Genomic DNA, 20,887 nt, shown 5'->3' with positions numbered 1-20,887 from the left:
AAATATTTTCTCAAACAGACATAAAAAACATGGGTTCATATATACCTTTAGAATCAGAAAAATATTACGAATCTATTCTAAGCAAAATTGAAAAAGTTTTATAAAACTATTATAAAAAAAATAAGTTTATTTTAAGAATCATAATTTTCGGCTTTAAAGGGTTAGCTTGAACCAAACCTGAACCAAACCTAAACAAAAGACAATGCAATGTAGCAGATATTTTTTAAAAACAAGAAACAATAATGTATTTTTAACTGCATTGTTTTGAAGTTTATAAACAGACTAATGCATATTTGTTCATATTTTTTCATTCTTTACATGTTCTTTAATATCACTATATTTATTGTAGTATCTATTGTATATATTGTATGAACGTTCTCCTTTTTTTCTGGCAATTCTATAGGTTAATTTTATAGATTAAGCTTCCCGATTTGTCAATTTTTGCGATTTGTGATTGGCTAGTTTAGTAGTTACAATTCTTAAAATAAACTTTTTATTTTTCCTATTTTTTATTACAATTTTTTAAAACTTTTTCAATTTCGCTTAGAATGGATTCATATTATTTTTCTCATTCTAATGGTATATACGAACCCATATTTTTTATGTCTGTATGAGAAAATATTTAGGTTTAATGTTTTGATTAAACCGAGGTTAGAAAAATAGATTTTTTCAACAATTACTCAACAGAATTTTAAAAGTAAGGTGTCAAATTAAAGATCTTACTATTTTTGTTCATACTGGCTATTTTCTTCTTTTATTTTGTTGCGTTTTAGTACCTTAAAACCGACTTAATTATTTTTTTAAAAAACTTAAATTACTTAAAAAATAAGAGGTCTACAAAAAAAACGATTGCATATCTGAATTCTATGAAAAATTTTACATCTACTACTTACTGAAAGAACCGGCTAGCTATCTTAAATAAAAAGCAAAAAAGTTGATACAACTTCTTTACATAAAAATAAACATTGTATGAAAAAGATAAAAAAGGACCTACAAACAAAGGTTATTAACCCTTAATGGTCGGGGGGGGGGGGGGGCGTTAAACGCCCCCCCATCCGGTTTTTTCTATCTCATTTTCTGTGTGTGAAAGATAAAGAGCCCAAACTGCTTGACTTTTTAGTATGGGTATGACACACAACTGAGAGTTGGAATTTTTTGAATATCTCCATCCTGGCGGGCACAGGATGCCAGCAAACCTGGCAGGGTCATCCAGATAAAGAGCAAAAATATTTTTTTGACTAAAACAAAGCATTTTATCATACCAAAATACTAAAAAATCCTCTAGTAGTACATCCTTATATGAAATACAGGTGTTCAAGTCACTTTCAGGTTCCAGGTATGATCCTGCAGGTCCTGATCCTCCAGGTCTCCAGAAATCTTTAAAAGGCTCCTGTGGCCGCAATTTTTGACTTAGAGACTTCAAATTTTAAACTTAAGCTTTTCTTACATGTCTACATAACGTATTAAAATTTCATGAAGATCCGCCGCCGTTTTCCCGCCGACCGCCGACTGCGGCGGCTGGCAGCTGCCAAGTACAGCTGCGGCCGTTGAAATTTATATTTTGGTATTTCTAATGTAAAATTTACATAAAAATAAACATTTTCTGGGAAAAAATTTTTCTTCTAGCTTCAAAAATAAGAAAATTACAGCCGTTTGAAATTTTTAAACAAAAAAGGACCTAAAAACAAAGGTTGTTAAATAAAAGGGTAAAGGAAGCGAAAATTGACTTAGACTTATAAAAGGTCGGAAATTCATTATCAAACAGGGGACTTGCACAAAAAAATTTAGCCCTCTAGCATTAATAGGAACTGAGATAATTAGGGGGGGCGTTGAACGCCCCCCCCCCCCCCCCCGACCGATTAAGGTGCGGCAAGGGGCCCGACTGTAAAGGGTTAAATAAAAGGGCGAAGGAAGCGAAAATTGACTTTCACTCACTTATAGTCGGAAATTCATTATCAAACAGAGGGCATGCACAAAAATTTTAAGCCTTTTAGCTCTAATAGGAAGTGAGATAATAGGGGGGGGGGGAGGCATTGAACGCCCCCCCCCCTCCCCCTGGCCGATAAAGGTGCGGCAAGAGGCCCAACTGTTAAGGGTTAAGCTTTGGAAGGGGTCCGACTGTTTAGGTTAAATTAATTTTAATTTATTTATCTCTAGGGGCTCTGTTTTCTGAAGGGTTAAGGAAGGAAGTAAAATAGCTTAAACCCATACCGGGAACAATGTAAAGTTTCCCTAAAATGGAGAACTCAATCAGTTTAGCAGTATCAAACCTTAAGATACTGACAAAATATCTTACTAAGTTTATATAATAGGATAGGCCCAATAAGTGTTATTTATAATTTTAAATTCTATCAGTCTAATAATAAAAGCGGAAAGAGTTTATAAAGACGACACAAAAACATTGATAAAAATTACTTATTTTTTTCTTTTTTTAGATTCTTTAATGATTTTAACGTTTTTATTCTGTAAATGAATAAAGTTTTATTCAAACTTAAAGGATTTAATCTTTTTCTTTGAAATTTATATGTCTAAACAGTAAAAATATGAAGTTCTTTATTACGAAATCTCAAATCATTAGATTTTAATTAAGTTTATTTATAAAAATAAAGAATAAATTTGGCAAAAAATATAGCTACAAAAAGGATTACTGCTTTATAAAACTACCTTGATTGTAGAATTGCATTGATTTTGTTTAATATCTGTAAAAAAATAGTTTTTATGTGATGCGTTGCTTATAATCAAACCTAAAAGTGCATTTTATTCAATGATAGAGTGAAAAAAACATATACCTTGTTTTATAGTTTTTTTTCTCTCTCTTTTTATTCATTTATATAATATGTATATTAAGAATAAAAAGTATTTATTTCTTTAAATATTCATACTTTGCTAAAATGCCCTGGTAACTTTTTGCAATATATTCGCTCTAAAAAGGATTCAGTATCTGACTTTTGCATTTAAAATGAGAGATTTTATACCAATTATTATGTTTACTGCAGAAAAAAAATATTTTTGTGTTTATATGCAATTTTCTATAATTAAATGTGAGAAATGCCTTTTTTCACACGTAGGGCGAAAAAACTAACACTGAAAATAAAATGTATGTCTTGAACATGTCCTAAACTCATAGATAAAAACTTTCATAAGAACATTTATTTCAAAATATGTCATTTAAGGCATGAAATTAATTTTGCAAATTAACATTGCAAATGTTTGCAAATAACTTTTGAAAATGGTTTCTGCGGATTTTCTAATTTACATAGGTGTTTTCTGCACATTTTCCCCTTTCCAAAAATACCTTCCTCGTTAAGATTGGCTTCAAGAAAGTATTTACTTTCTAAAAATGATATGTGCAATAAAAGGAAAGAGTTTGAGAGGAGGGGGGGTTTATTAAACAAGGTCAAAATAGTCCAAAATGTACTATAAATAAAATAAGAATTAGATGTAGAATTAGAGACGGAGAAAGAAGACATTTTCACCAATGGCATCAAGTAGAACTAAAGAAACCATTTAAGAGGTAGAAAGGAGAAAAGAAAGGAATGAGGTCATTATGAGGGATGCTACTCATGAAATATGTTGATTTTTTTATGTTAAACAAGTTGTATATGTGCACTTTTGTTTGATTTATAGTTTTTGATATGCAATTTACAAATTGTGAATTTTGATTGATCTTAAGTAATAAACTACAACAAGAGAGAAAGACAAAGTGTATGAGGGAAGAAGGGACTTATAGAGATACTACATATCTAAAAAACATATACTGGTGGGGGGGACAAATTTAGAAATGTGATACTTCCTATTTCTTTGAAGATTGTGTGATGAACGGGAATGAGGGGGGGGGGAGACATTAGGAAAGGATTATAAGGAATGGATAAATTCTCATAAGGAGGGTGGGGTAAATATCCCTTATGCTTTAGTTTTATAATAAATTGACTATTTTAGTATTTTTTTTAATGAACATTTTTGAGTACTTTAATTTATTTTTTTAACACTCAACATATTTTTTATAAAATATTTGTATTTTTTGGCACAAAACAACATAACACATTTTGTACAAATTCTATCTATAATGCTTATGAGCGCTATTCCGGGTGTTCAACCCCAATAATTAGCCTTGAGACCTTCAAAATGAGGTGTGAAATTTAAAATCCCCTATTGCTGGGTAACTCAGGCCCGGGGTATCTGATACCTCGTCCTAAAAAAACTGGTTTTAATCTTATAATTGTACATTCTATATCCGCGGAAAGCTGTATAGTATATAAAACGATGCGAGAAATAACTATTCTTTAACACCCAATAAAATATATATCATATGTATATTTTATGGTATAGTATGTAGAGCCACAATTTGACCGCCATCTTCGCTAAATTCCACCACGTGACCTCCAATCATAGTAACCTGAAATAAATTTAATGATTATAAGTTATAAACAATTTATTTTAGAGTCTAAAATTAGCATAACAATCAAACCAGGCAAATATAACATTCTTGAAGATTTTAATACATTTATTTGACTCTAATAGCATGAAAAAGAGCTTTAGATTGACATATATGCGGACGTTATAATCAGAAGCTTTAAGATGATTAAATTGATAGCTAACTAAACAACAAAAAGCGCTAATTCTATTCTTTTTTCCAAGTCAATTTTCCCATCTAATTTGATTAAACCATTAAGCCTAAGAAAATTGCCTGCATGTAGAGTAACTGAACTTCTAAAATATTCCTATGAACTGCATAATAAACAAGGATGACAACATCCATAAGTAGCAAAGCACACAAACTATAAACATTTTTAAAAATCATACAAATCAGACAGACATGGAAAAATATTTGAAATATAAAAGCAGCTGAAAAAGCTGCTTAAAATCAGTCCGACCACAATGGACGTTTTATAGTGAATTATGCCTCAAAACCATGGAAATGTTGACAAGAAGTTTTAGCCGTCTATCTTAGATAGGAGCCGAAAAAAAATCACGTTTCCCCCCTTCCATTTCTAGCAGACTTACGGTTATTTCAAATTATAGAATAGCTTTGCTACTTATAATGACTGGTATGAAATACTAGGACTAATTAAGAACTGTCCCACTGTGTTACTGCTAATAATGTTAATCTGATAATCGGATCAATTACATACATTCAATGTTATCGTCATTGGGAGCGTTGAATCCTTGAGTACTTTTACACAAAGTGCCTGTTCAGCAGTAATATACCTCCCTCCCCACTTTATTTTTAAACTAGCGAGAGTCGAATTTGATAACCCGATTATAATTTTAGATTTTTTTTTTTTTTGGGGGGGGGAGGTTTTTTTCTAGGGGCGATTTCTCTTGGGATGGTGGTGGTACCCTCTCCCAAAATAGATATAAACCTTCCCGGGACCTATGAGAAGCTACCCTGTTAAGGAAAACCCGATTGGTTCAGCAATTAGCGAGACCCTTCGCTACAAACACACAGACAAACATCCTGTTACTTTAGTATAAGGATATATAAACTTTTTTTTCCTACGCCTAACCCCTGTGAGAATTTAACCTGCGATGTCTTAACCATGAGATGCTACCAAGTGCCCAATATTTAACATAACCTAACTTAAAGTAATAAAAAAACGAAGATACCCACACCTCTTATTTTCAAAAAAATTTAATAGGGCTAGGGATTTCAGTACACAACTAGGTACTTTGTGTAAATCGCCTATCTTTGGTTGTCTATACACGTTTATGTAACGTTTTTTTACTTTTTATACAAAACCAATAAACCTTATCAATTTTCCTTTCAACATTTCTTTATTTGTTTTTAATTCACTATTTGAAATTATCATTTTCTATTATAGAAATGTGAAAATTGTAGGATCTAGTGCAGTTCACGGTAAAATGTTCCTGGTAACGATCATCTCCATAAATCTATGGATATATATGTATATGGCTGCTAGACGGCTGAACAAACGTGTCATGCCCGCACATCCTGTTAATCTAGAATATCCAAGTTCCCATGATGCACAGGGAAAGTCTAACTGAGAAAAACGAGTAAAATAAGTCCTTTTCGTGCATTTATGTGCACTGCGAGCATAATATGTATTATGTACCCACCGTTTGACCGTTAAAAGATATTTGTTATCAGGAACATTTCACTGTGAACTGCACTAGAGCCAAATTGTATAACATGCAATGCATAAACTTTTAAGGCCCACAGATATTATAGAATATATTGACTATTAAAAATATTGTACAAACCTCCTCTAATTCTGTACTACTGATATCAATAGTCTCAAGTAGATGATTGAATCTGATATGAATAACAAGCTCTTGGTATAACACAAATCTGCCACCACAATACCTAAACAAAAATTTTGAGATGCATGATTGTAAATCATAATAATGTTTATTTAAAAGGGGTAGTAAGTGAAGAGGATTACAGGGGAATAGTCCCTTTCGTGGCAACGCACCTTAAGGGGCAATTCGTCGTATTTTTAAAATAGCTTTTTATAGGTTATTTTAGGTTAGGTTATATTGGGTTAGGTGGTGATTGCCCCACAGGGTTAGGTAATTGGCCCCTAGAAATAGGAGAAAAGCTACTGTGAAAAAATACGAAGAATCGCGACTTAAGGTGCGTTGCCACGAAAGGGACTATACCCGATTACAGAAAGGGGGAGGGGGATATTCTCTGAGGCGGTGCAAATATACCTGAGGAATCTTACTAACCGTTGAACTGATATGACTTTTCCTTTATAGTGGAGCTTCTCATACGTCCAGGAAAGATTTAAACTATTTTTTTTTTTTGGGGGGGGGGAGGAGGTACCGCTACCCTCTAAAGAGAAATTGCCATTGGATAAAAATGACTAACCATTCAAAACTTTTATTGAAAGGGTCGGCTTCCCCCACACTGCACCTCCCTCACCCTCCCTCTTTCAAGTCCCCCTAGACTAACAAAAAACGTGTCTAAATATTTTACCTGCAAACGGCCTGTTCTCCAGCAGTAGTAGGTGGGGGCCCAAGTATCTGTTGATGATTGGCAGCCAGATGGTCGTGGAATACACCATCAGTGGAGAAAGTCTCCTTGCAGATAATACAGGTGATTGGGGTACCTCGGTGCATCTGCCTAAAAATATTGAGGTAATAAATTTGGTGTTTTTCCACAATTTGCCTCTTGAGCAATGAAACACCCTTCACAAGTTCACATTTATAATTTAAAAAATTTTAATAAGTGCTTTTTCTATACCCAGCTTTTGCTGGGCTTGTATTGGAGAAGCTCTAACCCTGCGGGGCTACTCAATATCTGAAACAACTAACCTAACTGGACCTAAAGTAATAATAACAAACAAACAAACCCCCAACCTAATTTTTAATTTATTTCTAAATAAGGGGGGAGAGGGTTATTTGTGCTCAACAAGGCACTTTGAGGGATAACTCTGGTTATTTTTCGTACCTGACAAAATCTTGCAAGTTCATATGGCAAAATGACCTACTTACGATTAAGTCTAAATTGATTTAACGGTGATAATATATAGTCATATAATAACGTTTTCATTATTCGTTGGCTTAACCTTGGATACTTTTATTAAATTTTGATTGGTTGGTTCAATTAATTGAGTGTACAACGTTTCAACCACAGATTAATTTTGTAGATTAATTTGGGATGTAGATCAAATTATCGGCCATTGTCTTATACATGCATAAAATATACATAAATAATATGCATAAAAGGTGTAAGAGGTAGAAGGTATACCTGTGATGTGATGCCTTCTACAACCTTGAAGAGTAACAAGTCTAATCTCATACTCAATAAGAGTTATAAAGTGTACCTGTAATGCCTTCTACAACCTTGCAGAGTAACAAGTCTAATCTCACACTCACTACACTGAAACCTGGGTACACCTGGCTCGTGCACAGACATCAGATGCTCAGACACACTCTCACCCTGCAAAATAAAGGGGGTTATTTTTTGTGCATTTTTCGTAAAATTGGGTGCAAGCTTTCAGTAAAATATTCTTATTTAGTCAATTATACATTTGGTCATAATTAAGAATAGTTTGCTTAATAAGAGCATTTGACTGAAAGGTTATACCCAACGGAAAATACGCGAAAAAAGATCCCCTTTTCTATAGTTGATACATATCAAACTTTGGGTACAGGAAAGTCCCAAAACTGTTTGAAATGAGCCCTATGGAGCTCTACAAAACTATACTACACCCAACCAGAGTTGACGTCATTTTTAAGGGTAAGGAATGATCTAGTTATGAAATAAGAGATTTTACTGTAAATTATCAGAATAATTGAAATTGTTTATGTAATTTTTAAAATTCTTGCAAAATATTTTAAATAATCCAAATAATACATTAATAATTTTTGAAAATAATGAATTTTGATACTTTAATTAGTCAAAATTTTAACATCATATTTTGTTTTAGGTAAAAGTAATATTGTTTGATATACTAAGTATAACATTGTTTGTCAGTCCGTCTGCATTTTTAAATTCTCAAAAACTACTTGACCGATTAGGTTTAACTTTTCTTTTTATGGAACATGTCAAATAGTCATACGATGAGGAATATTGATACCTCCATTGACAAAATATCTCCCCCACGATTTTTTTGGTTAAAGAAATATTTTTTCTTCAAATCAATTCTGTGTGTTACATTGATTTATAATAACTTGAATGTTGCACCAAATTTTTATGTACTTGAATACTGAAGTAGCTAAAGTGATATTCCCAGCTGGCTAAAATAACGAAACCTCTCACTACCCTTTTTACCCCATCCCCAACGCTCCTACTGGATGAATGAACTGACTTGAGGTCCTTATGAGCAACCTAAATAGACGACAAATTTTCCCGTGTCAATATATACACATATTCTATATCCATTGTTATTGTGGTATTCGGCAACCGTGAGCCATGCCTATGGCACCCCTGATCTGGGGTTCGGTGGAGGGTCAACGGCCCTCCCCCGAGTCCTGGGGAAGGGGTCTAGTGACCCCCTCCCTACGCTTAGAATTAATGATTGAATCTGTCATGTTTATTATGGTTAACTGTATTCTTAATTCTCCCCCACCCTTTTCAGGGATGGGGGATCATTATTGCCCAAACTGACCATTGTATATGTATTATTTATGCTTTTATGTTATGATTATTTATTCCTATCCATGTTATTATTGTTTGTTGTATATAGCTTCAGTATCTTTTAAACCTTCAATAAAGTGACAACTGAAATTAGATGTTGATCATTATCTAGTGAAAGCTAGAGAAGCGTAGCTTCTCTATAGTAAGGTGTCCACGTCTGTCACACTGCCGTAATCTAATTGAACTCCGGTGTCTGCCATTTATCCTCGGCGGATACCACAACTTTGGTGACAGCTGTGTGAGATTACGGCGAACCACAAGTGTAGAGCAGACGCGCATCTGAGGCTAAGGTACTCCCAGCAGTGAATCTGGCAAAACTGACGCAAGCAACCTGAATTACCCACCCTGGACAGCAAAGTTTAACTCTGCATCCGGCAGTTGTGGAAGCGAGACAGCGAAATCCGACGAATAACCGCGAGCAGCGCTGATATCTAACGGAGAATTGAGCGCCAAAAGGGCTGAAACAGGCCTGCGGACCGGCTGAAACAAGCCAAATAAGTGTAAACGGCTGGAAATAGGCCAACTTACTGCAAGAAATAGCAGGATCCGAACCAGTGGCGCTAGCAGGACGGGACATTCCCTGCCGCCATCAGCCGGATTTGGATCAGCGGCGCTAGCAGGACGGGACATTCCCTGCCGCCGATAGGCTGAAACATGCCACATAGCTGCAAGCTGCGAGCTAACATACGAGTGTAGTGCACCAGAACAGAGAAAAACTACGTCAACTCCGAGTATCCTGAGAAGCTACAACGCAGCCACCCATCTAGAAAACAGATATTATATCACATTTGCAGGGATTACCACCCTAGTGTGATGGCCAAACAATAGATTTATGAGCAAAGCTTGGCAAACAAATTGTTGTGTTGTGATAAATCTAAGAATAGAACAGGCTTGGATTATTGTGTATTGTGATAACAGCTAAAAATAGAACAGAGTTGGTAAACAAATCTGCTATGCAATTGTGATAAGGACAAAAATAGAAGCTAGATGTAATATAATAAAGACCCTGATATACAATCAAAACAATCTCAAGCCCACAGCACAACAACAATACACCCCTTATTCCAAGGGAAGGGGAGGGGCCCCTCTCCATTGAAGGCAAATACAATCAGGGTGATATAATAGATAAGCCTAGGATTAAGAAGAAAGGCCCTATTACACCAGCACACAGTTACCCCCCTCCCTCACAGGGGGAACGGACGGAGTTACCCCCGTCCCCTCACGCGCTTCCCCCTTCCTACCCACACTAGACTAAGTCCGTCTGTAGTGTGGGGCTAGCGATCGGACACACAGAGCGCCATTCACGGGTAGCGCAACAGAGTGCGGAAAATATCATAAATCCAACGGACGAAGCGGACCAATGAGAGAGCGAGTTGAGGGGTGAGAGCGCGTTTTCCCCGTGTGCGCGGATTTGACGGCGCGGACGCGCGTTACAAGGACAGGAGATTCCACGCACACACACACACACACACACACACCCACTCACACCGGAGCGGAGCTACTCCATAGCATTTAACAGGGGTATTTTAGCAAATAAAGAATTGCAAGTTTCTTTCCTTCTAGCTCTAGTGTGATAAAGGAAAACCCAATCAGTTCCTGACAGCAGTTCAGACCCTCAACATCTATCTACCTCTACCAGCCTACCCTACAACCTCAACACCTAACTAGTGATAAGTACAGCTAAGTTATATCTTTGCAACTAAACTCCCAACCTAGTGATACAAACAGTGTTGGCTGTTAGGCTAGGAAGCCTCAAGTGACAAACCATTCATTTTAGTACTGTATAACTTTGTGCCCGCCGTTTCACCGTTGACCCAATGGACCAGCATCAAGCCCCAGGAGGTGACCAAGCCCCAGGATGGCTCCAGGATGACCCTCAGCCGGCCCCAGCCGAGTACCGCAAGCTGATGCTGAGCAATCTGCCGGAGTTTAGAGGGCCGCCCAAGCAATCCTGGTCGGCCCATATCCGCAGACTTGAGATGTCATGGGCGGCTTACCGCGTGCCACCTCATGATTCCCTCAACCGCCGCAACGCCCTACTACTGTCATTGGTAGGGCAAGCGGCGGAAATGGCGTCCCATCTGTTTGGCGAGGCAGGCCAAGCCTTGACCTACGAACAGGTCAAGACCGAGTGTGAATTGCTATTTCGCCCTGCTTTTGAATCCCAAACGCTTAAACAAGCGTTTAGGGATTACAAGCAACACTCGACAGAACCTATACAAGCGTACATTTCAACTAAGTGCGCCTTGTATAGGGACGCCTACAACCATGAGGATCTTGAGTTGTTGGTGGACGAATTAAATCGTGGAATTCGTAACGCCAATGTAAAACGCCTCATGATGAACCATGAAATTACGAGTGTACCTGAGTACACTCGTAAGGCCATGTTCACCGTGACCATGGTTACTAAGCAGCTGAAGGAAGGTGTGTGCTTAGTGGACTCGACCGACGGGCTGACTGGATCTGCCTGCATCCAGTTGCCCCAATATGACGAGTCGGAGCCAATGGAGATTGGCTCCTTGGCTCCGGGTCTCCACCAGATGGGGAAGGTCGCTCCAGATGACAAGGTTCCAGGCCGCTGCTACCGCTGCCAGGGGAGAGGCCACCGCGCTCGAGACTGCCCAACGCCTGTGGAAGTTAGCCTAGAGGAGAGACGCACCCAGCCACGCCGTGACCGTTCTGCCAAGTGTGAGCGTTGCCACTATGACGGTCACACGGCGGCCGATTGTAGAGCTGACTGGGCCCAGGTAGCCAGCCGCAGGCGCACCGCCGACAAGGGTGCCCCTCCAGGGAAGCCCAGCAGAGTGGCCCATATGGAAGGGAGCGCGCCCCCAGCACCACCACAGCAAGCAGCCGCCCCCAGAGCTGCGGACCGAGCCGATGGGATGCCGCAGTTCGGGACTGTCCCAGCTAGGATCAACGTACTGGGCGGCGCGGCTGAACCCAACCGGGTTGGCCTAGGCTTCAGTCTTAACCATCTGGGGCCAGAGCTGATACAGCCCAACAACATAGCCGAGCCAGAGGTGCTGAGGCCCCAGCCTTTCAGCCTCAACATGATGGAACCTGCCCGACTGAGCCTACCCAGCAAGAGTGGAGGGGCGCTGCCCAGCGTCCCTGAGACGGTGTATGGGGAGGTCCTGGCAGCCGCCGAACGAGAGAGGCAGGAGGTGCTAGCCAGCACCTCTGCATCGATGTATGGGACGCCACCCGGCGTCGCCACCTGGGATGATGGGGGGGTGCTATCCAGCGCCTCCCACCTGGTGCCTGGGGCGACAACCGTCGCCGCCACCGAGATACCTGGATCCTGGAACGAGCCAGCCTCCAATCTGATGTCTGGGGCGACAACCGTCGCCGCCACCGAGAGACCTGAGTCCTGGAACGAGCCAGCGGTCCCAGAGGAAGGGGTGACACCCGTCACCCCCAGTCAGCCAGCGCCACCAGCCTGCCGGGAGAGCCCAGCTACATGCCAGCCAGCGCCACCAGCCTGCAGGGAGAGTCCAGCTACATGCCATCCAGAGCCCCCTGCCAGCCAAGGGAACCCAGCTGCTCAACATCAGGATAAGTTGAATTTGTTAAATGTGTTGTATCCAAAATATTGTAAACACCCAGCCTTGCCTGTGCCCCCTGCACCTGAGGCTGGGGAGATTGAAATTTGGGAAAATAAGGACTTGCCTGTGCCACATGCACCTGAGTTCCTAGGGCAGGGGAGGGCAGTGAGTAAGGGCGAGCCTGTGCCACATGCACTTCAGCCCCATGCCACTGGGCATGCTTTGGACAAGGGAAGGGAGCACTTAGGGCTAGGGGAGCCGACACCCAGGCAAGTGCCAGTCGCTTGCCAGTCTGTCATTGGGGAGGGTATCGGGATGCCTCGGCCGCATACAGATAACGCTCAATGGAAACTTGTATCTAGCCAGGAGCAGCCCAGCCGTGTCCAGTCCCAAGAAGCAGCCGTGACCAGAGCTGAAGATCCCCAGCCGCGTGTACGAGGAAGATGGTTGCCTGGAAGCCTCTCCCATTGGTGGATGGTCCTGTGGGGCCTCCTGCTGGCAGCCGTGTGGCCTACAACCAGCTACGTCCTGGTGGGGTGGGACTGTGCCAACCCCACCCATGTCACGTCTTACAATAAAGAAAAGATGTGTAACACGGAGCCCCTACACCAAGAGGTGCCCCTGGGCCATGAAGTACACGTCCTGCAGCAAGTCAAGGTGAGGGAAACCACTGGGTACAGTTGTCAGCTCACCGTGTCCCAGTGAACATTCAGGTGTGGGGTATGGGGTCACCTCAAGGTGACCTCGGTCCCCACCCTCATGAGGCCAACCAAGATAGACCCAGAAGCGTGCCGAGACCTGGCCAGGAACCGAGTCTACACGTTGCCAGGCAAGACCCAGCCACTGACGTTCCAGCTGAACCACCCCCTGTTCTTCACCATCGACATGGTGGGCGCCCTCGTCAACAGCCCCGAGGGGGTGGGTTGTGAGGGGGAGGACGTCCACTTTGAGGGCCAGCTATACCGCAACGAATTAGTGCTCCAGGAGCGACGGCTGCTGGTCAAGGAGGAGACCTATGTGGTGGAGGATGGACGGGTGGAGTCCCAGTCTGACCACTTGACCCTAGAGTGTCCCCATTCTGAGCTGTCCTGCATCACTGGAGAAGCAACCTACGTGTGGGACCACCTGGGGAGAGATTGCCCCTTGAGGCTGATCCGCAGCCTCCAGCCCAGCCTGGTGATGGATGCATATCTGGTTGATCCTCAAACTGCTGGGGGACCTAACCATCATCTCCCTGGCAGCCGCACAAGGAGGAGTCCGAGCAGCCCTGAATGCGATATCACAAGTGTTCCTGTACCATCCAGCTTTATATAGGAAAGCGCTGGCTAGAGCCAGGCTCAACCATGCCAAGTCCCGGGACTTTTCAGTGGACTGGGATGCCATTCCCATCGGCAGGGAAGCAGCAGAGGAAATGGTGTCTATGAAATCCACTGACAGCAGGCATGACCGCCCAGGTAGGCCAGGACCGCCCTCTGGCAGACCCCGCGGCCCCTCAGGAGGACAGGCCGCTGCTCAGACGATCAACCTGACAGCCAGTGCCCCAGCCGCTGCCAACAACAACCAGCAGGCCCCACTGCTGACTGTTCCAGCAACAACTGTGCCACCAGCAAACCTGACCTGCCGGCGCTGACCAACGTGTCCAACCCAAGCCAGCCTCTGCCTTCTATCCCACATTGGGAGCCCACCAACCCTAAGAAGATACTCACCACTAGGATTCCATTGAATCATTATCGTTTGTATATATTTTAGCCCTAAGGAGCGGGCCGAAGGCCTCAACCACTGTCGGAAGTCTGGTAGGGAAACCCCCTCCCAGCCTTCCGAGGGGAGAGTTGTGGTATTCGGCAACCGTGAGCCATGCCTATGGCACCCCTGATCTGGGGTTCGGTGGAGGGTCAACGGCCCTCCCCCGAGTCCTGGGGAAGGGGTCTAGTGACCCCCTCCCTACGCTTAGAATTAATGATTGAATCTGTCATGTTTATTATGGTTAACTGTATTCTTAATTCTCCCCCACCCTTTTCAGGGATGGGGGATCATTATTGCCCAAACTGACCATTGTATATGTATTATTTATGCTTTTATGTTATGATTATTTATTCCTATCCATGTTATTATTGTTTGTTGTATATAGCTTCAGTATCTTTTAAACCTTCAATAAAGTGACAACTGAAATTAGATGTTGATCATTATCTAGTGAAAGCTAGAGAAGCGTAGCTTCTCTATAGTAAGGTGTCCACGTCTGTCACACTGCCGTAATCTAATTGAACTCCGGTGTCTGCCATTTATCCTCGGCGGATACCACATTATAAATAACAGATTGAACAAATTTGGACAGTCTGACACATGTCAGCAACTGCTAGACTTAAGCTTTGTTTTCAGGAAAGCATCATCACAATCATTTAAAAACTAATCCTACCTGAGCTATTTGTTGGCTGCATTCTGGACACATTTCTCTGTCTGGCTGGTGGCTAGCACAAGAACCGGTTTTTTCTAATTCTAACACGTGATGCAGGTAGGATTGGTCAACAAATTTCTCGTTACATTTGGCACATTTCCTAAAAATATATGTAGATTTAACGATTCATTTAAACGATATCTTCTTAGTAAGTTTAATTCCTGATAAAGAACTTTCTTTATTTAAGCAATTGTATGTATACAAAAGCTTAATAAAGCTTCTTAAAATGATAAAACTACATTTGAAGCAAATCATTTGTATACTAAATATTGATTAAACCTTACCATAATTTCTATTTTTATTATGAATTTCTGAACATTTTCCCGCAAACACACAAAAAAATCATCGAATTATCCCAAGCCAAGAACCACCCAAAACATGAGCTATTCCTGTCTTTCCATTTAAATTACAAATCCGTAGACTATTTATATAACAAAATACTGATAATAGTTTTTCATCACGATTACAACAGGGATAGTTTAAGGCTAGTTTATTGTCATTCCTTTTTAATACGCTAATGAGATGAAAACAACATTAAAACTAAATGTATGAACTATAGATTAGTATCGCTTCTAAAAAACAGGGAGGTAGGGGACATTGGGCTGTGTACACTAGTCCCCAAAGTTTAAATAATGTTTTCGTATTCGTTGGCTTAATAACTTTGAGTATTTTCATTAATTTTTGATTGAATGTCCAAGAGTTTCAACTAGTAATTCTAATCAAAAGAAGGGGTAATTTGTATTTCATCATTGGGGATGTATATCAATTTATGGGCAATTGTCTTATCCCTTTAGATCCCTGTGTAAAAAGAGTATGCCCTAGAATTCCACAATAAAGGAAAATAAAAAGTAGTTGGCACACAAATTATATAAACCATTATTAACAAATGCTTCCTTCCAATGGATATATTATTTCATGGACCTAACACCAGATTATCATGTACTCTAATAAAGTGAAACTTGTAGCTGGCTAAGATAAAGATACCAATCCCCTCCTACGGATGAACAAACTGGCCAATAAGTGATGTTCATGTCAGCAACCTAAATTGACAAAAAAAAATTCCACTTTCATAATATCCACGTATCTTCTACATCCATTTTCCTTCCACCTTCACATTGGAACCCACGCCATGTCTTGGTCAATACAAGATATTAACATTTTTAAACAGAATATGAGAAATAACAATAAGACGACCTAAAGTTTTCAGATATCCAAAACTTTTGGAGTTTTCGGCTTTAGGCGTTTAATTTCATTGGGCCTTCTAAAACCTGTCACAAGAAAGCTTTATTTAAACCTATAGCTTTAGGATAAAAATAAATGAACTAGATACCTGGGTTAGTAATTCCTCCTCCCCCCCCCCCTCATTTTTTTAAAAAACAATTTTAAGGTATGGCGTAACAAAAAGAAATAATATACAATATAAATGAACGAGTTTAGACTGAATTATGACAGTTTTATGGCTTTAATTTCTAATAAAATGTGGTGGGCTAACAAACATTTGTATTAATTACATGCGCCTTAGCTGCATCAATATTTCATTCATGAATTTATTTAACGCAATGTGTTATAGACAGCTGTCCGTAGATATTAAAATGAAAAATTAAAACCATTTTGTTAGAACCGTAGGGCCAAAGGCCCAGACTAATAAAAATGGTTTTAATTTTTAATTTTAAGATTTTTCTTACATGGAAAATTGTCTGTAATACGATGCTATTACAGTATGGCTTAGAACCTGTTCTAATCCAACGGATATTAATCGGATTAGAAGCCACGATGAAATATATTATCTTTTTGAATTTAAGAAAAACCACACATACGCACCAAGATTTAAATGAAAGGGAAGTCAATTAGGGTGAAAAAAAATTTAAACCAAAGCAAAAATAATAAATGTTGTTTTGACTTTAGAAAAACATTTAAACCCAGAAAAGAATTATTTGTATTCATAAAACTCTTCTATTAGAAGCGCAGCTATCAAAACTTAGAGCTTGTGCTGTCAGCCTGTTCAAAAGTAACTCCGTTATAGTACTTTCTACTGTAGATTTCAAGCATTGAAAGAAAGCAGTAAGCGCCATTTCAAAAATATACACAGCCAGATAAAGAGCTAAAACTCTCAATGACTACCATGGTAAAAGTTAACATACTTGAAGGCATACTATCTTGACATATTTGAAGGGATATAGGGGGATAAGACAATTGCCGATAAATTGATGTACATCTCTAATTTTGATACTCAAAGTTACCTTTTGTAGATTATAATTAGTAATTGAATCGTTTGGAAACCCATCTTAATGAGCAAACAAATTAATCTTTAATAAAAGTCCCCAAAGTTGTTAAGTCAACTAATAAGAAATCGTTATTATAAAACTTTAGGGTAATAAAGAGCCCAATCCTTCCCTACATATTTGTGATTCTGTGTAATTTTGGGATAAAATTGTACTTGTTTATACTAAGAAATAATAAAAAGTGTAGAGGCTACGCAACTGAAAATATAATTATCGTCTAGTCTCTACTAAATATATTCCATATAAATAAATATGTTCAACACATCTTTATATAAGAATATCATGGATAAAGTAACGATTAATCATATTATAGGTATTTAAAATATCAAAAACGAGTTGTAAAGAGCCGAATCTAATAATCTGTTATTTGTGTATTATGCAACCGTGAATTCCTATTTTAGAACTACGCCTCTAGCATCTAGGGGCTTTGTGTTCGAAGGTGCAGGTAAAACCATCCCAAATCTGAAAAAAAGCTTAAAACCTTCACATGACCTATGTAATACTTGTCTAAAATATGAAACTCAACTCAGTAGCTATTGAGATCCTAACCTACAGACAAAAAAACCTACTAGTTTACATAATGGGATTGCGCGAAGCTCACCTGAATACATTGAAACCTCAAAATCTAGGGGGGTGTACTACAGACGACAAAATAGGTAGATAAGATATACCCACCTATATGATCAACCAATATACTTAAAAGCTAAGAAAGAATCCTTTGAGTAAATTGATGTGTTATCTCCCCTTAAATGTTTTTTCTAACTTGGCACCCCAACTGCTGTTTTAGGGGAGTGTAGACCAGTTTCTTCAATGGTTGTGTAAAGCGTAACAAACCCTTCACTTAGACACATTTTTCAACGATTATAGGTACTTTGAAGATAAAATACTAGTAAACTTAATTTAACATTAGAGTAAAACACTAGAGGGAGAAAGGGTTAAATAACTGTATCTCCCCATCGCAACCGCCTTGTGCAACCTTTCTATTGGGTCATTGAAAATCAACCAATCAACATAGCCAATTAGCAGAAAATAATTTAGAAGCAGACGAAAGAGGTCTTTGAAAATGGAAGGGAGGTAGTTGTCTTTATATACATCTATAATATAGATCTGTTAATTTAACTATGTATCTTCTCCCTGCAACTCAATATATAGAGTATCAGTGGTGTTCAATCCCTTTCAACAAAATAATTTATTTTAGATTGGCAAAACACAAGAGACGGCAAAATCATTTTGTCAAAACCTCAATATAAACAAAAAAATATCACGAGAAAGAAACATTTTTTATTAGAAGGCTTTTTTTATCTGTATTTTAAGTGAGAATAAAGGGGTACTTTACTTAAAGTGCCCAGATAAGCACAGAAAAACAAATTGAAGGTGGGGGGAGGAGGGGGTGGGGGGTATATTTATAAGTTAGTTTGTTTATTACTTCACGTAAGGTAAGATTAACTTGCATTAAAAAACTTAGTAGGACCGCAGGTGAAGCCAACTCCCTCCTATATTTTGAAATAGTTGAAATCAGTACTCAACAGACACTTTGACAGAAAGCACCGAGCTTTTGGAAGTTTTCTGTATTATTTAATTAAATAAAATAACTAGTAGATGCGGACCTAGTATGTAGGAGCTCTGGACCTACATGAAGCTTCCACAAAGTTGAAAAAGTGTAACAATCGAAATCTTAAGCTAAAGACAAAACACCTTACCACTTAATAGGATATGATAAATAGTCATTAGAGTAAAACACTAGAGGTAGAAAGGGTTAAATAACTGAATCTCCCAATGGCATCAACCTTGTGCAATCTTGCTATTAGGTCATTGAAAATCAACCAATAGTGTCGCTTATATTAACACATCCAAGTAGCAGAAATAATTTAGAAGCAGACGAAAAAGGTCTTTGAAAAAGGCAGGGAGGTAGTTGTCTGAATATACATCTATACTATAAATCTGATAAATAGCCTACATTCTTTTCCAACCCAAAATAATCCATGAACTAGTGAATGAAAGATGTGGAAGTGGGAAAATAGCCTGGTATATATATGTACATAGAAAGTAATTGGTTTATGTTATATGAATAATTAATGGATAATTAACGAGGAAATATATTATGTTGCGGATACAACATACCCTCACATACCAAATGATACAGTGATAGAACAATGGCGTTTATAATCAAAGACTCTTGTTGAGCAAAAAACCTTCTCCCACATTTCATGAATAAAGTTGAAAATACGTGGGGGGAGGGGTCCATTTGTTTGTAAACAGATTTTAGGCATTACAACATTATTTTCAATGTGTTCAGAGCTCGACAGGCATTGTGAGGTAGGCACAAAAAAACTTTAAGAATTCAAGAATACCCTGCTATAGCTAAATCTTACAACAAAGCAAAACTTAAAAATGAAAAATATGAAAAATGTTTCACAAAGAAAATAAAAGAAAGAAGATTGAAAGTAGAAGAATATATTTGAATCTTTGCTTAATATAAAATTCTGTTTCTTCTAGGTACATGAAATATGTACAATAGAGTGGTATAATTAAAGGAAGAATATGCTCAGATAGCAGATTCTAATATCCACCTACATGTAACTTTTCACAGTAGCCTTTGTTAGGTTATTGTAGGTTAGGTAAGGTTAGGTTATGTAAGGTCAGGTGACTGCACAGCAAGGTTAGGCAATTGGACCCACAGGGTTAGAGCCCCCCGAAAGGGCTAGAAATAGGAGAAAATCTACTGTGAAAATACAATTAAACGCCCCTTAAGAGGACTATACCCTAAATTTTTCAATCATTGATTCTAAGATTCAGAGGCGTGCCAGAAAATTTCTGTGCACGCTCTAATATAGATTAAAGTTAATTGTACTTGATCTGACTTTGAGTAAGGCTTGATATCCAGTGTATTGATACATTTCATCTTGTCAACTAGAGAATGTCAATTGAATACAGAATATGTAAATAAAGGAGACTACATAAAGAGAATAACTTTACCAATATGGATTTGAAGCCGATTAATATCCGCTGGATTAGAACCGGTTCTTAGCTATAATGAAAAAACAGCATCGTATTACAGATAATTTTCTACAAAGATTAAAATAAAAAAAACATAAAAAATACCAGGTTTGAAAGCCTAGGACTTTGGCCCCTCGGGGCTAACATAACTGGTTTTAATCTTATAATTTTAATTTTAATATAAACGGAAAGCTGTCTATTTTACGAAGCGATATATAACTATTATTTAACTAGAATTATTTTCATTAAAGGACATTTTTTACAGAAAGATTTAGAATATATCTGTAAACTAGCAGCTGCGCCCTTAAAATCTCCTATAATTATACCTGTGTGTTTGTACAGTAGATATAATCTGGTTAGTAGGAGAAACTTCTGGATTAAACCTCCTATGAAATAACTATAATTATACCTGTGTGTTTGTACTGTAGATATAATCTGGTTAGTAGGAGATACTTCTGGATTAAACCTCCTATGAAATAACTATAATTATACCTGTGTGTTT

General features: G+C 38.7%; 1 protein-coding gene across 4 annotated transcripts in view; it reads right to left on the bottom strand.

The window, feature by feature from the left end:
• Nucleotides 1-4,191: 4,191 nt before the first annotated feature.
• LOC145312031 (uncharacterized) overlaps nucleotides 4,192-20,887 on the bottom strand; it is a 48,137-nt gene continuing 31,441 nt past the window's right edge. For 2 of the 4 annotated variants that reach the window (XM_080151129.1, XM_080151131.1), the window contains 5 exons: nucleotides 15,068-15,206; nucleotides 7,791-7,906; nucleotides 6,941-7,087; nucleotides 6,223-6,325; nucleotides 4,192-4,396 (listed from right to left, as the gene is read on the bottom strand). In XM_080151129.1, the coding sequence (XP_080007255.1) occupies nucleotides 4,319-4,396; nucleotides 6,223-6,325; nucleotides 6,941-7,087; nucleotides 7,791-7,906; nucleotides 15,068-15,206 (583 nt within the window). In that variant the 3' untranslated portion in view covers nucleotides 4,192-4,318. Of the gene's footprint in view, nucleotides 4,397-6,222; nucleotides 6,326-6,940; nucleotides 7,088-7,790; nucleotides 7,907-15,067; nucleotides 15,207-20,711; nucleotides 20,769-20,794; nucleotides 20,852-20,887 lie in introns of all 4 variants that reach the window. The other 2 variants (XM_080151130.1, XM_080151133.1) reach the window with 2 other exon arrangements.

This window comes from Acartia tonsa, chromosome 2 (genome assembly GCF_053477335.1).
Source record: "Acartia tonsa isolate MP-2025a chromosome 2, ASM5347733v1, whole genome shotgun sequence".
NCBI lineage: Eukaryota > Metazoa > Arthropoda > Copepoda > Calanoida > Acartiidae > Acartia > Acartia tonsa.
This window is presented reverse-complemented; position numbering and strand designations above follow the sequence as displayed.